The sequence below is a fragment of the Oncorhynchus mykiss genome, chromosome 5 (genome assembly GCF_057628025.1).
Source record: "Oncorhynchus mykiss isolate SJ-2025 chromosome 5, ASM5762802v1, whole genome shotgun sequence".
Classification (NCBI taxonomy): domain Eukaryota; kingdom Metazoa; phylum Chordata; class Actinopteri; order Salmoniformes; family Salmonidae; genus Oncorhynchus; species Oncorhynchus mykiss.
The window spans coordinates 66261576-66279102 of NC_143026.1; the positions used below are offsets into that span (position 1 = coordinate 66261576).

General features: G+C 43.4%; 1 protein-coding gene across 6 annotated transcripts; it reads left to right on the forward strand.

The window, feature by feature from the left end:
* The first annotated feature begins 1663 nt into the window (after nucleotides 1-1663).
* LOC110524331 (guanine nucleotide-binding protein subunit alpha-14) lies at nucleotides 1664-13840 on the forward strand. 6 transcript variants are annotated; one of them, XM_090235586.1, is made up of 8 exons: nucleotides 1664-2291; nucleotides 2727-2884; nucleotides 4669-4853; nucleotides 5066-5220; nucleotides 6261-6389; nucleotides 9858-9987; nucleotides 10437-10590; nucleotides 11650-13840. In XM_090235586.1, the coding sequence occupies exons 2-8, from the start codon at nucleotides 2737-2739 to the stop codon at nucleotides 11853-11855; spliced, it is 1107 nt and encodes a 368-aa protein (XP_090091712.1). In that variant the 5' UTR covers nucleotides 1664-2291; nucleotides 2727-2736; the 3' UTR covers nucleotides 11856-13840. The 6 variants fall into 6 exon arrangements, with proteins under 6 accessions (XP_090091712.1, XP_036833979.1, XP_090091713.1 ...); XM_036978084.2 differs by having other exon boundaries at nucleotides 1729-2291; nucleotides 10434-10590; XM_036978083.2 differs by having other exon boundaries at nucleotides 1879-2291; nucleotides 2731-2884; nucleotides 10434-10590.
* The last annotated feature ends 3687 nt before the right edge of the window (nucleotides 13841-17527 follow it).

Genomic DNA, 17527 nt, shown 5'->3' on the forward strand with positions numbered 1-17527 from the left:
CGATTCGGGAGGACAGATTGATAGGCTGGAGGGCACTCACAGAACTTTCCACCAATGTGGAACCAAAGTGTGCGGGAAAGCAAGTTCTCCGGCATCCTTGTCCCCAGGTGGTGATTCTCATCCTCAACCAGGATATGATGGGGTTATGAAGTGGGACGGGAGGCCGAGCATGACTTTGTGTACAGGTGTGGTGGTGATAAGGAAGGGAAGGCTTTCCTGGTACATGGGTCCCACGGTGAGGGTGAGTGGTGCTGTGATGTGCGTAATTGTGCCGGATCCTAATGGTCACATGTCCAGAGCCTGGACAGGAAAAGGAGAGGAGAGCGGGTATGAAGTTATGTTCAGGTAGGAGGCGGGCCTGGTCGATGAAGTTCCCAGCAGCACCGGAATCCACTAGAGCTGTAGAGACAACACTTGAAGGACAGCCAGTCAGTGAAATGGGAACCAGCAAGGGTTTGATGGACAACGATGGTAATGGAATACTCATGCCTACCCTGGGAGACGGAAGGTGTGCATAATGTGGGTTGCCAGGACCGGCAACGTCGAGCGCCGGAGAGAGGGAACGGGAGTAGGCGTGACACACACACAATATACATTTTATTAGGTACACCCATCTAGTACCGGGTTGGACCAATCTTTGCTTCCAGAACAGCGTGCTCTATTAGGTTGAGGTCTGGGGACTGTGCAGGCCACTTAAGTAAACTGAACTCATGTTCCAGGTGATGTTTTTCCAATCTTCAATTGTCCAGTGTTGGTGATCGCATGCCCACTGGAGCCGCTTCTTCTTGTTTTTAGCTGATAGGAGTGGAACCCGGTGTGATCGTCTGCTGCAATAGCCCATCCGTGACAAGGATTGACGAGTTGTGCATTCTAGATGCCGTTCTGCACACCACTGTTGTATGCGCCATTACTTGCCTGTTTGAGGCCCGCCTGTTAGCTTGCACAATTCTTGCCATTCTCCTTTGACCTCTCTCATCAACTAGCTGTATTTGCCCAAAGGAATTTCGCCTATTCGAACGTTCAATCGAACAGTAACTGAATGCCTCAATACCTGTCTGCCTGCTTTGTATAGCAAGCCACGGCCACGTGGCTCACTGTCTGTAGTAGAGATCCATTGTCATGAATGGGGTGATGTACCCAATAACCTGTCCGGTGAGTGTATGTTCAAACAGTATTACATTTGAAATAAAAATGCTAATATCGGTTTAAAATCCATGAATGCATGGATATACAATAGCAACATAGATTGCAGATAGAGGCAGGTGCAAAATCCATGAAATTGAAATAACAGATTACAATTGTTCTGTGATGAATCATTTATAATGCCTTGTTTTATGAGAAATATTGGCTACCTCATTCCATTTTCCACAGATAGGGGGGATAGGTTGGGTAGCTCCCCTGGGCCGTAGCTCATACTGCCTGAGCTGAGTTCCCTCTTGAGTTGCTTCTTCCGTGCACTCTTCCCTGCCTTTTGTGTTATCACAATTGGCACCTCATTTCTTGTATTTGGCAGAAGGAAGGGGACTTTCCTGTTACCGTCAGTCCCCACCCCCTCACCATATCTCTCTTACTCCCCCTCCCTTTCTCAGCAGTGGCTCACCTCACCTTGTTCCCATGGCAATGTGGCGCTCAGGCAATCCTAATATCTGAGACCTAGTGAAGAGTGCATGAAATCCCTGTGTAAAACCGGTTCTGCCTGCTGAGACAAAAGATTGACATACAGAATGCTGGCGGGAGAGGAGTGACAAATAACCTACCTGTTATGCCATTCATCTCACACCAAAAACACTTTTAGAATGATTAATCTATGTCTATTGACACTTGTGAGTTATGAAATATTCGTTTGGTATAGCAAAAATATGAGTAACTTACTCCACAAGTCTGAAAGGATGTTTATACATCCCTGACAGATGAGGACGGGACTTTTTCCATTCACTTCATACATTTAACATTCTCATGGGACTGTGGCAGACTGAGTGAGGGATGAACCTCTGTCGAAACTTTATCTGCAGTGAGGTAGTCCATGTCACTCAAGGCGCATTCCATTGACTGAGAGGTGTTTTCACCAAGCTACATACCCTGCATATTCTACCGAACACGTACTGTAGTAGACTTAAACAAGGATCTGCTTATGTTTGAGACAAACTGTTATTGAAACTGGGAAATACTCTGCTGTGCTTCAACGAAACTTTCATACAGTTAAACAAAATATTATAGGAACACGGGGAGAATGGATCACGCGCAACGAAAGTCTGATGTGTTTGCTTTACAAGAGGTGTGACACATTGAAGGTAAATCTTTTTGATAAAACGATATACTACCTATTTGTTTTTAATAACTTCTTTGTTTGTTCGTGACCGGAATTTTCATGGTTTTCTGGCAGAAAAGTCCCCTAATTATTATTTAATTACCATTCATAAAAAAAAGGCGAGTAAAATGATTATGTCAGCCATTTGTGTTTTTGACACTAATTTGTCTTTCAATTATATAAATAACCAGTAAAATGTGTCGGTGCAATTATTGGACATTATGCAATGATCCCGTTTTTGATTCTGAAAAAAAAATACACACTGCTCGGGAAATGTATTTAGTGCTTTGTCTGACAACATCAAAATACCTTCTTTTAAAACATAGGCTAATTCTAAAAAACACTTTCTGAGAATTACAGTATTGCTAAGCATGAGATGTATATTATACTAATTTATAAACAATTCTACCTATTTGAGTGAGTTCGACATGGCATGCTGGAAATGGTGCCGTCGGACCTGGGTTTGTTGCCTGGACGATGAAGAGAGGAGGAGCATTGCTATTGACAAGGAGATTCAGAAGATTCTCCGACAGCAGAAGAACAGAGAACGCAAAGAAATCAAAGTTCTTTTACTCGGTCAGTAGCTCCATCTTCTGTCTCCCGACTTTAAATGCACTAGGCTATGTTTATTATAGCCTACACACATTTAGTTTTTTCTTCCTTCACTCTTGGGTTTATTAACTTATTTTTATTGAATAGCAACAGACAAAAATCCATATGGAATATAAGCCAGCTGAAAGTGTCCAGAATGGGCAATGACTGACTTTTCACCCAGTTTAAACCAACAAGATGATGCATTCAACAACAAAAAAAACTAAATCTTTGAGAAAGATGCAAAGCCAAAAACGAACATTCATATTTTTAGAAAGATGCAATGACATTTATTATTTCAGGACACCTGGACTGGGAGTGTAAAATAAATGTAGCAGGTGAGGAATGCAGGAGGTATACACCTCTCTAAGTCTAGGGCCTATTTTCTGCCATTACTAAGGAAAGACAAATATGTTAAGCATGTGTTGACATGTGAAGAATGAGATAGATGTGGTCCTGAAATTCTGTACAAAATAGCCTACTCTGTCAAATAAAAACTCAATAATTTGACGAAAGGGAAATAAAAGGGGGTATGAGGCACAATAAGAGGCACTCTGGTCTAAAAAAAGATCTGAATGCGCCAGGGCAGTGATTGGGGGCATTGCACTATGTAGGGTGCCGTCTTTCGAATGGGACATTAAACGGGTGACCTGACGCTCTGTGGTCCCATGGCACTTATCGTAAAAGTAGGGGTGTTTACCCCGGTGTCCTGGCTAAATTCCCAGTCTGGACCTCACAAGCGGGGAGCCCAGCCAACAGCGAGTTGCAGTAGTCCAGACAGGAGATGACAAGAGCCTGCATTAGGACCTGCACTGCTTCCTGTGTGAGGGAGGGTCATACCTTACGGATGTTGTAGAGCATGGACCTGCAGGAGCGAGTTACTGCTTTGATGTTTGCAGAGTATAACAGGGTGTTGTCAAGGGTCACGCCGAGGTTCTTTGCACTCTGGGAGGGCGACACTGTGGAGTTGCCAACCGTGATGGAGAGGTCTTTGAGCAGGCAGGCCTTCCCGTGGGAGGAGGGCAGCTCTGAGGTTGAGCTTGAGGTGAATGAGTGATTGTATTTATTTGACAGTTTGTAAAATCCAAACATAAGGGCGCTCCAGCAGGTGACACCTCCACATACAATTTAAGAAAATCATCAAGGATAACACAATAAAGATGAACAGATTATTTCCATTGTGGTGGTGGGCTGACATCCAAGCTGAGATATCTGCCAGACACGCAGAGATGTGTGTCACCACCTGGGTGTCAGAAGGGGGTAGCAGAAAAATAGTTGAGTGTCATCTGCATAGCAATGATAGGAGAGACCATGTGAAGATATGATAGAGCCGAGTGACTTGTTGTATAGAGAGAAGAGGAGAGGGCCTAGAACCGAGCCCTAGATGCAGGACAGGACAAGTCAAATGTGTGTAATAACTGTGTCATAACCAATTAATTACAGTAAACTATCATCCTGACTTGATGGTGGCCTACATCTGTCAAACCTGTCAACTTCCTGAAAGTTTTACTTTAAGGTTAACTATGCATTCCTCTGAGGTTTTTACCTGAGGACTGTATCCTCTCATAGTAGGTTTGTCACTAGGCAGATGGCTGGTAACACTTGAAAGCATGTGTGAGGTTTTGATGAGTTGCCGAATGCTCATTGTGTAATGATGTCTCTGACTCTTCAGCGGATCAACACGTATTGTAACATTGCATTGTTTAATAAAAAATGTAAAACATCCTTAGAGAAGTGTTCTGACTCTCCGCTGGGCTATGTGTCCTCAGGCACAGGGGAGAGTGGGAAAACCACCTTCATCCGACAGATGAGGATCATCCATGGAAGAGGCTTCTCTGAGGAGGAAAGACAGGACTTTGCCAAGCTCATCTACCAGAACATCTTCACGGCTGTGAAAGCTATGACCCGGGCCATGATCACCCTCAGACTGCCCTATGCCTACCCAGAGAATGAGGTTAGGGTCTGGTGGCATACCATACATACTGTTCAATCAAACTGACCTTTAACCATTAGTGAAAGGCAACCTCTGTAGCATCTATTTACCAAAACAAAACACATTATACACATGTGGTTTCTGTGTTTTTGATTGGAGGCTTTCACAGATTTTTCTTTGACGCCTGTGGATCAGACATTAGAACCAATTAAAGCCCCTCCTTCTGCCTTCAGATGTATGCCAGGTGGGTGCAGGATGTGGACACAGTGCAGGTCATCCAGCTGGACCGTGGCTTTGTGGACGCTATCCGCCATCTATGGGCCGACCCAGGCCTCCGGGTCTGCTACAGCCGCCGCAGCGAGTATCAGTTGCTGGACTCCACAGAGTAGTGAGTACCACCAGTCTCTCTCTCTCTATCGCTCTCTGTCTTTATCTCTATCTCTCTCGCTCTCTGTCTCTCTCCATCTCTGTCTCCATGGAACATATTCACTAAGCATTTGCCCCAAGTAAAATATTTGCAAAGTTTTTTCAGTAGATGTTTTTTGCTTCCTTGGTAAAATGTAAGTATGTAAATATAAAATGTTATACTTGAATAATCAAAAACAATGAAATATAAATGTTGTTTCATTCACAACACTTTGTCCCCATTGTACAGCACTGTACATTGTACACTGTCCTTATCAACTGCAAAATCCATGGTGTCCATTGGAGGGGGCTAGTTCACAAATAAATACACATCAAGATCTCAGCCATGTTGAAGCCACAAAACCACCATCTTATCAGGCACCATTCATTTGATTTCATGTTATAAAATACACAGCCACAATGAGGATCGTTTCCCACTTTCCACCCATTCTTGAAAGCGGATAGCAAAGTTTAGTTTCCTTTTAGAATGAATTTACTAATAAAGTTCAAATTTCTACAAAGTCAACAAGTTGACATCAGAGTAGCTAATGCGTCACATTACAGAAAATGAATGGAAACGACTCATCTCAATCACTGCAATACTGTTGGACTGCTATGTGTTCCTCCCGTATCTGTCCATACCTGTCTCGCCCGTGTGTCCTCTCTCTCCTTCTCTCTGCTCTCTCAGTATTTACTCAGCTAGCTCTGCGTCAGTATAATAAGAAACATGCACATAGTCAGTCAACATCCAATTAATGACAAGGTGTATCAACAAAAGCCTTGAAAACAATAATCCCAACACAGTGGTAAAGACTCATTTTCCCTTTGTCTAATTTCCCAGCTCAATTCATTCTGCAAAACTACATTTGTGTTGATTGTTGTTGCATACCGTTCATATTACATGTATCATATAAAGAACATGATAGATAGAATTAACTTGCTACTGCCATTACCACGGGCAATTTAATTATTTCACAGTTTTAACATGCTCTCTCTTTCTTTCTGTTTTTCTGTCCTTTTCAGTTACATGACCAATCTGGACCGCATATCTGCCCCAGACTACATCCCCACTGCTCAGGACGTGCTGCGGGTACGATTCCCCACCACTGGCATCCATGACTACTCCTTCACCGTAAAGACCATCACACTCAGGTGGCCACACTCTCACTCATATCACTCACCTAGGACTCATAATCTCAAGGGAACTAATAGAACAGCATTGCTGCTGATGAAATTCTGGACTACATAGAGTTGGGAAATTTAGACAAAAAGTCATATCATTATATATTGACCCATTTAGCTTAATAATGACAAATCCACAATATTTACAGTGCATTTGGAAGGTATTCAGACCCTTTGACTTTGTCCACGTTTTGTTACTGTAACGGTTGTCTGTGGTGGAAGAAGGTGAGGACCAATGCGCAGCGTGGTAAGTCTTCATATTCTTTAATAGAACTCAGAACACTAAAATACAAAACCAACGAAGTGAAACCGAAACAGTTCTGTCTGGTACAGATACGAAACAGAAAATAGAACATAGACTGCCCAACCAACTCACGCCCTGACCATACTAAAACAAAGACATCAAAGGAACTAAGGTCAGAACGTGACAGTTACGTTAGCCTTTTTCTAAAAACGGATTCAATCGTTTTTTTCCCTCATCAAGCTACACAAAATACGACAAAAACAAAGCAAAACCAGGTTTTTAGAAATGTTTGCAAATGTATTAAAAATACACATTTTAAATTTCACACTTACATAAGTATTCAGACCCTTTACTCAGTACTTTGTTGAAGCACCTTTGTCAGCGATTACATCCTCGAGTCTTCTTGGGTATGATGCTACAAGCTTGCCACACCTATATTTGGGGAGTTCTTCTCTGCAGATCCTCTCAAGCTTTGACAGGTTGGGTGGGGAGTGTCGCTGCACAGCTATTTTCAGGCCTCTCCAGTGATGTTCAATCGGGTTTAAGTCCGGGCTCTGGCTGGGCCACTCAAAGACATTCAGAGACTTGTCCCGAAGCCCCTCCTGCGTTGTCTTGGCTGTGTGCTTAGGGTCGTTGTTGTATTGGAGGGTGAACCTTCACCCAGTCTGAGCTCCTGAGCCCTCTGGAGCAGGTTTTCATCAAGGATCTCTCTGCACTTTGTTGCGCTCATCTTTCCCTCGACCCTGACTAGTCTCCCTGCCGCTGAAAAACATCCTCACAGCATGATGCTGCCTCCACCATGCTTCACCGTAGGGTTGGTGCCAGGTTTCCTCCAGACGTGACGCTTGGCATTCAGGTCAAATAGTTCACTTCTGGTTTCATCAGACCAGATAATCAGCCTAGCTGGCTGTCATGTGCCTTTTACTGAGGAGTGGCTTCCGTCTGGCCACTCTACCATAAAGGCCTGATTGGTGGAGTGCTGCAGAGATGGTTGTCCTTCTGGAAGGTTCCCCCATCTCCACAGAGAAACTCTGGAGCACTGTCAGAGTGACCATCGGGTTCTTTGTCACCTCCCTGACCAAGGCCTTTCCCCCCAATTGCTCAGTTTGGCCGGGCGGCCAGCTCTGGAAGAGTCTTGGTGGCTCCAAACTTCTTCCATTTAAGAAAGAGGGAGGCCACTGTGTTCTTGGGGATCTTCAATGCTGGAAACATTTTTTGGTACCGTTCCCCAGATCTGTTCCTTGACACAATCCTGTCTCGGAGCTCTACGGACAATACCTTCGACCTCATGGCTTGGTTTTTGCTCTGACATGCACTGTCAACTGTGGGACCTTATGTAGACAGGTTTGTGCCTTTCCAAATCATGTCCAATCAATTTAATTTACCACAGCTGGACTCCAATCAACTTGTAGAAACATCTCAAGGATGATCAATGGAAACAGGTTGCACCTGAGCTCAATTTCGAGTCTCAGAGCAAAGGGTCTGAATTCAAATGCACTGTATATATATATATATTTTTTGTTCATGCACAGTTACTTTCCATTAGTGGCAGGGCTCTAGACTTACTTCTTCCAGTGCCATTAAGAAGTAAGAAAATAAAGAAGTTTGATATTTTATCTAACATGTTAAGGGAATTCATGGTTGATATTCTGTGCAACATGTCAAAATAGCATCCAGAATGATGCATTTCTGTGCATATTGGCCTTTAGGCTATAGCCTATTCTACATAAATAACCTGAGGAAGTGGAAACTCAAACACCTTAGCTAAATAACTAAATCTGAATATGATATTTTTATTAGATAGTCATATAATTGATTAAGCTTTTATAGGCTACTTGATCTATTCAATACCGCAAATGCAACATAATCCGTTTGTAAAGTGCTATAATTTCCTCAATATTGAGTGTTGAGAAATAATTGTTATACTCACAGAAAGCGGTGTTTCCCCTCTATTCAACTACATTTACTGTAGTTGTTTTAAAAACTACATTACAAAAACTACATTGAAATGTTGCTCAACAGTCGTGTATCCATGTGCTTGTCAGAATGCATCTCTCTCTTCACTCTGTGAGCAAAGGTGGGAGTAGAGCTGAGAGCCAGCATCGGCAGATAGGAATAGGGCAGATACTGTCATTGCAGAAAGCAGATTCATGCTTTCTGTTGAATTCATCCATTACTGTTGACCAAATAATGGTTTTGAGAACCCAAAAATCTGCAGGAACATTGTATAGCCTCATCACAAAAATGACCACATTAGCAAAATTGCTTCAGTAAGAGGAGTGTCAGTGTCGGTGACGGCCATTTTTCAGTTTATCGTCCCAACTCTAGGAGTAGACTATAGGCTTTCTTTCAGTTTATCGTCCCAACTCTAGGAGTAGACTATAGGCTTTCTTTCAGTTTATCGTCCCAACTCTAGGAGTAGACTATAGGCTTTCTTTCAGTTTATCGTCCCAACTCTAGGAGTAGACTATAGGCTTTCTTTCAGTTTATCGTCCCAACTCTAGGAGTAGACTATAAGCTTTCTTTCAGAGATATTGTCTGACTCGACCCTTGGCTGCTTTGGACACGGTGTAATTACAATCACATACAATCACAATTGGCATTATACAGAAACGTCCTGAGAACTCACTCATTTCTTTTTGTGCTTTTGAACATGTCCATGCAATTGTTTCTTAAGAGACCTTTGTATTATTAACATGAAAGTTCCAGCTATGTTCAGGTGTGGCGTTTTTCTCCTCCTCTGTTGTGAAAGGTTGGACTGTAATTTGTCTCTGTAATCAGGCAGGCAGGATACAGTGGGATAGAAATGGTGAGGTATAAATTCCGGCCTTTTTTAGAGCTCATTTGCATGGGGACTTGGAAACTGAACCAGGTTTGATGTGTGACAGCAGGAGAGAGAAGAGAGGAGTCTGTGTATACACTGGAGGATATGACAGCCTCTCTCACAGTGTTAGCTACACCTCCATAGAGTACAGACACTCCTGCAGCAACGGTCCCTGGTCCGGAGCCTGCAGCTCATTAACAACTCTGACCAGCTGCCTCACCAAGACAAGGCCCCTGCCATGCGTGGCATCACAAACACCTTATTGATTAAAGGGCAAAACAGTGTGTGTGTGTGTGTGTGTGTGTGTGCGTGCGTACGTGTTAAAAGATGCTCTAACGTGTTTTATCATTTTCTCTCTCTCTCCGGGTAGGATTGTGGATGTGGGTGGACAGAAGTCAGAGAGGAGAAAGTGGATCCATTGTTTTCAGGATGTGACGTCCCTCATTTTCCTGGCTTCCCTCAGCGAGTACGACCAGGTCCTGGAGGAGAGAGAGACTGATGTGAGCGTCTGTCTATCTGTCGGGCTGGCTGGCTTGTGTGTCTGGTTGTCTGGCTGGCTGGCTTGTCTGTCTGGCCTGTCTGTCTTGCTTGTCTGTCTTTCTGTCTGTCTGTCTTTCAGTCAGTCAAGTCAGTCAAACAGTCAGTCAGTCAATGTAAGTCAAGATTCTCTCCAGAGTTTTTTTCTGGCCATTGCCAACAGGTCTTACTGTTGCCTATCAAAACCTGCTGCCTTACCGCAATCTCTTCAACCCTCCCTCTTGACCAAGGCTCACTAAGCCGCTTATCTTTCCTGGACACTTTTTAGTCTCCCTCTGAATTCATTAACCTCCATTGTGACCCTGTCCCCATCTCTCCCTTTTCTCCCCTCTCCTCTCACCCTTCACTCCCTCTCCCCATTCTCTCCCCCTCTCTCTCCCCTCTCCCCCTCATCCCCACTCCCCCCCAGCAGAAGCGTATGGATGAGAGCTTGGCTTTGTTCTACACCACCATCCACTCCCCCTGGTTCCTCAACACCTCCATCATCCTCTTTCTCAACAAGACAGATATCCTGGCTGACAAGATCCAGGCATCCGACCTGCAGAAGTACTTCCCAGGGTTCACAGGTAGCTCTACACACACACGCACACACACACACACACACACACACACACACACACACACACACACACACACACACACACACACACACACACACACACACACACACACACACACACACACACACACACACACACACACACACACACACACACACACACACACACACACACACACACACACACACACACACACACACACACACTCTCTCTCTCTCTTTCTCTCACACACACACACATCCCATCACATTAAGCTGGTAGATAATAGGCCGTGTGATGATGGATGTAAACCTATCGAGCCACATCCTTTGGTGTTTCATTTTTCTTTCTCAAACCATTAGAGATGTAGCTAACTGTTGCTTCTGGTTGGAATAACAAAGACCTCATTTTAGAAAGTAATTTCAAACCTAATGAGGTTTCCATTTCTTAGGGTGAGTTCTCACATGAATACATAACCATGCTGGCTATAGCAAAACCATAATGTTTTTTGAGTACCATTTATTCTTGTTTCAGCAAATGTTGAATGTGTGATTGATTTCATGTTACTTCCAGGTGTATGGCGTGGGTACATAGTTTACTAACAATGTGCCTTCACTGATGTGGAAGGAAGGTAGCAGAGCCTCTCTAGAGCTTCCCCACCTACCTACACATCAGCTCCGCGCACCCTGTCTCCCCTGGCCTGTTGCTCATGGCAACCATAAATACCCTGCTCTTTGCATCACTAAGCTATCACTCCAGGCATCTGTGGTGGGGGGTTGGGGAGACATTGTTCTTTCCTTCATAAAGTCTGAAATTATTAGTATAGATTCATTCATATTGGCCGTTAGATGTACAGTTGCCATTTAAACGTTTTGCTAAATGGTAACATTGTGTGATGGCTGCAATACTACATGAAAATCATTCAATATGTTTTGCTTGTAATTTTTGTTTCTAATGGCCTCCCATTTTTCTCTACCATATTCTCATGTCTCCTGACCTCTTCTCTCCCTTCTCTCACTCTCCTCCTTTGCTGTGGTTGTCTCCATCTCTTTCCTGTCCCTTGTCCTCCTCACCCCACACATGAAGGAAAGCGACGTGACGCTCAGGATGCTATGAAGTACATCCAGAAGATGTATGAGCAGCAGGCTCACAGCCGGGACAAGAAGGAAGATAGCAAGACGCTGTACCCCCACTTCACCTGCGCCACCGACACCAACAACATCCGCAAAGTGTTCAGTGACGTCAAGGACACGGTGCTCCTCAAGTCTCTCATGGAGTTTGGGGTGATCTGAGGGCCTGGGGACCCGCCTACCTATGGGGCCACACTCAACCAACAACCACTCAGGGCAGAAGAGGCTCTCCCTCAGTCCCTCCCTTGCTCAGTTTTCTCCTCTCTCAATCTCAGCTCCAATGGGGATGCTCTCGGGCCAAACCTTCTTATTGCAGGAAGGAATCTCTACCTGGAGAGCAGAACAGAATGGAGGGACTCCTATGACTCCTGTATCACTAACCTGTTTTACACACACACACACACACACACACACACACACACACACACACACACACACACACACACTCTGGTTGTCATTTTATAATGTTGTGTGTAAGGGCGTGGAGATGTAGTGGCTCTACTAGTGGTTGAAACTGGACTAGAGATGTCATGAAGTGCTGTGTCTCCATTATGTGAGTGATGACTTTAGCTGGTGGAGATGAGAACTCTATATCCCTACCACAACCCTGTTGATAGAAAATGCCTCTAGAGATCACTACAAAAGATTCAACTCTATCTGTGTGTTGAATTAACACTACTGTACACATGCGTTGTAGCCATTACATAACCAGTTCACACCTATGAGAAGTAGCCACCAATGAAGGCTTGTGTCACATTTTGTGTTTGGTTGGTCTTTTAATTGGTTTGCTTGGTTGACACCTGTATATGTTGTCTCTGGGTCTCAGGTGTGAGATGTGAGATGTGATGCAGGCGAGAAATGTGGGATTTGAGGCGTTTACTACAGCTGTGATCGATAAGGTGTCAGAAATCACTTGATGTCATAACGGGTTCCCCTGATACAGTGTGTTATGGAATGCAATGCTGTTTGGTTTTTGGTGGATACTTTTGTTTAGTCTCTTCCCCTAATGTGCCTGCCTTACGACCAGTCACTACCTGCTATACATTGAGTTCATATGGGAACAACAACGCCGGTGAATGTATACATTAACCAACAAATGAGAGTGCTTAAGAGCAGCAGCCAAGTACAGGGTTATTACTAGCTGGCAGGCATGCTGATGTTAAAGCTGAAATGTAATAAAAGATCTCATTAAATTCCTAGGACCCTGTTAGGACTGCTATTAGGTGGCTCAGAGAGGCCAGTTAAAAGGAACGCCTGGCATCGCGGGTGGTTCAAGTCTTGCCACTGTCTGATAGCTCTAAAAATCAACATGCAGTTATGATGTGAATGGTTGTAGGCTTTAGGCTACGGTAGGGCTTTGATTTGAGCAGTGGAGTTTTTTGTGCTTCGCTGCAGAGTGGCATGAAAGGTTACACAGCAAACAAGGATTTAATCATTGTGTCAAGACTATAAACAACAACTCATTATTCATAGTTGGCTTGCCCTTTTACTCTGGTCCCCTATCAATATTTATGTTCAGTCAATATTTAGTTTAGCAGGCTCAGGCTGTGCTCAACTTGTTTCATGTTCAGTAGCATTTTATATTCGTTTCTATATTGGTGTAATTTAAGCGATATGGCCTCTATAAATATGAGTGAGTGGAGCAGGATGGAGTCTGTCAGATAATACAGGCGATAATATTTTTGACCTGTGTGCGTCACTAAAGCAGAGGATGAGTGTGTCAGTGGAAAAGGACTTCAAAGACAGATTAAAACCTCTTCCATTAAATTGAAGTCAGTAATAACAAATTGTAGGCATAGATCATACAATATGCATCGAATTTATTCAGGTTTGAGAAGATTGCTTTGCTGCAGTGTGAAGAATGTGTTGTTGTTTTTTACTCAAAAACATTTTTGGTAAAGGACTTGGGTCTGAATGTGCATCTAAATGTATAGCTATATTTCCTTGTAGAACTGAACATAGGCTCTGATGAATTATTAATTGTATTCAGCTTATTTTGTTATATTAGACCACCTCATTAACAGCTAGTGTGACAGGAGGTGATGCACTGTATATATTACAGACTAACAACTCTTATTTGGTGCAAATATTTTGTATAGATTTGGGAAGAAATTGGGGAAATATTTTCTAATTAAAGTTGTGTTTTGTTGTGTTTATGTTGTGTGTTTATGTTTTTTTTCAGGCTATGGTACTTATTGGAAATATACACTTGTGTAAACATGTGTAGTGCTGCATAGCTTGTCTTGTTGATATACTCTAGCTTCCTGTCTCTCAGCACTCCAAGGAAGAGTGGCTTAGCTTGCCTTGTTTGACTGCTGTTTTCATCCTCTGTTCTTCAAATAGTCATATAGGATCTTTAACCTGCTGCTTATCATTTCAATAAACCCCTGTGTGTGCTTAAAGAGAACCAGAGAACCTGTAAAGACAGGAGTGTGGGTCAACAAACAGACAGTTGACTTTGGCAAAAGAACTCAGGACCTCAGCCATGAAAGCCAGCTTGTCTGTTAGTAGATTTCATGAAGGAGGAAATTAGCACCTGTTTTTATATATTTTACGGCACACACTGATTGTTGACTTCTTCATACCGCAACCATATCTTATGTTCTTCAATGTCCCATTGTTATTATCTGCTTCTCTCGATGGTTGCTTACGTACTGCAATAGTGCAAGTCTGCCACCAAAACAAAAAGTCACCACGGGTGGAAAATCTTATGACTACTTATGTAACGCGTATCAGAGTTCTGTTTTGTTATTGTAACACCACTATACAATGTCACAACAATACCATGGTAAATAAGCCCGGGACACAGATACAGTATCTATGTACACGCATAACCAAATAATGGCCCCTTGACCTTTTCCAAAATTTGCTACGTTACGGCCTTATTCTAAAACGTATCAAATAAACAATTTCTCTCATCAAGCTACACAAAGTACCCCATAATGACAAAGTGAAACAGGTTTTTAGAAATGTTTGCAAAAAATAAATACAAAAATAATATAATAATACCTTATTTCCGTAAGTATTCAGACCCTTTGCTCTGGGACTCGAAATTGAGCTCAGATGCATCCTGTTTCCATTGATGATCCTTGAGATGTTTCTACAACTTGATTGGAGTCCACCTCGGGTAAATTCAATTAATTAGACATGATTTGGAAAGGCACAAACCCATCTTATAAGGTCCCATAGTTGACCGTGCATGTCAGAGCAAAAACAAAGCCATGAGGTCGAAGGAATTGTCCGTAGAGATCCGAGATAGGATTGTGTTGAGGCACAGATCTGGGGAAGGGTACCACAACATTTCTGCAGCATTGAAGGTCCTCAAGAACACAGTGGCCACATAAGTTTGGAACCACCAAGACCCTTCTTACAGCTGGCCGCCCAGCCAAACTGAGCAATCTGGAGTAGGGCCTTAGTCAGGGAGGTGACCAAGAACGCAATGGTTACTGACTGAGCTCCAGAGTTCCTCTGTGGAGATAGGAGAACCTTTCAAAAGGACAACCATCTCTGCAGCACTCCACCAATCAGACCTTTATGGTGGCCAGACGGAAGCCACTCCTCAGTAAAAGGCACATGACAGCCAGCTTGGAGTTTACCAAAAGGCACCTAAAGACTCTCAGACAATGAGAAACAAGATTCTCTGGTATGATGAAAGCCTGAATGCCAAGCGTCACATCTGGAGGAAACCTGGCACCATCCCTACGGTAAAGCATGGTGGTGGCAGCATCATGCTGTGGGGATGTTTTTCAGCGGCAGGGAGACTAGTCAGGGTCGAGGGAAAGATGAACGGAGTAAAGTACAGAGAGATCCTTGATGAAAACCTGCTCCAGAGGGCTTAGGACCTCAGAATGGGGTGAAGGTTCACCCTCCAACACAACAACGACCCTAAGCACACAGCCAAGACAACGCAGGAGGGGCTTCGGGACAAGTCTCTGAATGTCCTTGAGTGACCCAGCCAGAGCCCGGACTTGAATCGGATCAAACATCTCTGGAGAGACCTGAAAATAGCTGTGCAGCGACGCTCCCCATCCAACCTGACAGAGGTTGAGAGGATCTGCAGAGAAAAATGAGAGAAACTTCCCAGATACAGTTGTGCAAGCTTGTAGCGTCATACCCAAGAAGACTCGAGGCTGTAATCGCTGCCAAAGGTGCGTTTTTTTATATATTTTTTGCTTTGTCATTATGGGGTATTGTGTGTAGATTAAGGAGGGAAAAAACTATTTAATTCATTTCAGAATAAGTCTGTAATGTAATAAAATGTGGAAAAAGTCAAGGGGTCTGAAAAATTTCCGAATGCACTTCATTCACATAAGCACATCAGAATCAAAATACGTGAAACACACACACTCTGGCTGGTGATGGCACTGTTACAGTATTGCAGGCAATGTGGGCGTGTGACGCAATGTCCCTGGTGACTGCCATTCTCACTCAGACAAGTTGACATTCCTTCCCACGGCTGGGTGCCCGTTGTGTGTGTATGTCATCTTCCCAGAGAGTGACAGTGTGTGCGTGTGCGTGTGCGTGTGTGTCATCCTCTTAGAGAGAGCGACAGGCCTATGGCAACCCTGATGCCTCAGTCTCACAACCCTATCAGCACCAGAGAGGTCTCGTTACATCGTCACAGCACTCAAGCCCTGACACATTGCATAGGCTCTCACTCTCAGCCCTCACTCAACATTATAGGGTTTTTCTTCTAGGTTTATTCAATTTAATCACTCTTTCATTTCCATTTTCTAATCTTTGGATTCCAAAAACACATTCACTTTTTTCCAGCATTCAGTCAGGATATTAAGATTGACTAAATGTTGTCAGAAAGCTTCTGCTTTGTTAGTACAATGTGTTAACAGTATTCAGAACTTTAACAGAGAACCGTTCCTGTTGAATTTGTTCAGAATTAGATTTGTTTATTGACTCCTTTGTTTGAAAGATGTATGTCATTATTTCTCTGGACGTTCATATATCTCCTGCAGTTCTGCATGCAAATGAATTTCGCATAAAACAAAAACGGTATTAGTTAATCTTTCATACATTGCCAATAGTAACACTGACTTGAGCTTAATTTTTGTATAATCATGGCTGCCTGTGCTTTGGTGATTTAAAGAGATTGACTGCTGTAATGCAAACTAGAGTGGGATTGATACATGTGGGGAATGTGATAGCAGGTGGGATGCACACAGCTATCCAAACTAATAAAGATGGATCTGTTTATTCCAACCTCTCACTGACACACATACACACATTCGTCTCCTCCTGAAATACCACTGCTATATTGATCCATCCCTCTTGGAGCCAGAACTAAGCACACACCATGACACATTCATCTCCTGGCTCCCCTGTTTGTTGATAAAGGACTTGTGTCAGGACTACCCTCATGTTTTTCATCCCCAGCTGCACACTTCTAGAACACAGGTAGCCTTTGTAATGTCTTGTGGAGGTGGAGGAGATGAGGCCGTAGCTCTGGCTGTTTGAGGTCTGGCTGTTTGCCGTGTGTGTGTGTGTGTGTGTGTGTGTGTGTGTGTGTGTGTGTGTGTGTGTGTGTGTGTGTGTGTGTGTGTGTGTGTGTGTGTGTGTGTGTGTGTGTGTGTGTGTGTGTGTGTGTGTGTGTGTGTGTTGCTAAGGACTGGACTAGCTGATAAGAAACAGTCAAAGCCTCCCATTTTCATTATTGTCCCTCAATGCAGATACACACCAGGTGCAAAAGCTCTGAGGAATGAACACATACACAATACTCACACACACACACACGCATAGACACACATATGGATTCACTATATCAATAACAGATCAATCAGCTTGATGAACATTCATCTCCAAGAAAATATTATATCCTTTCG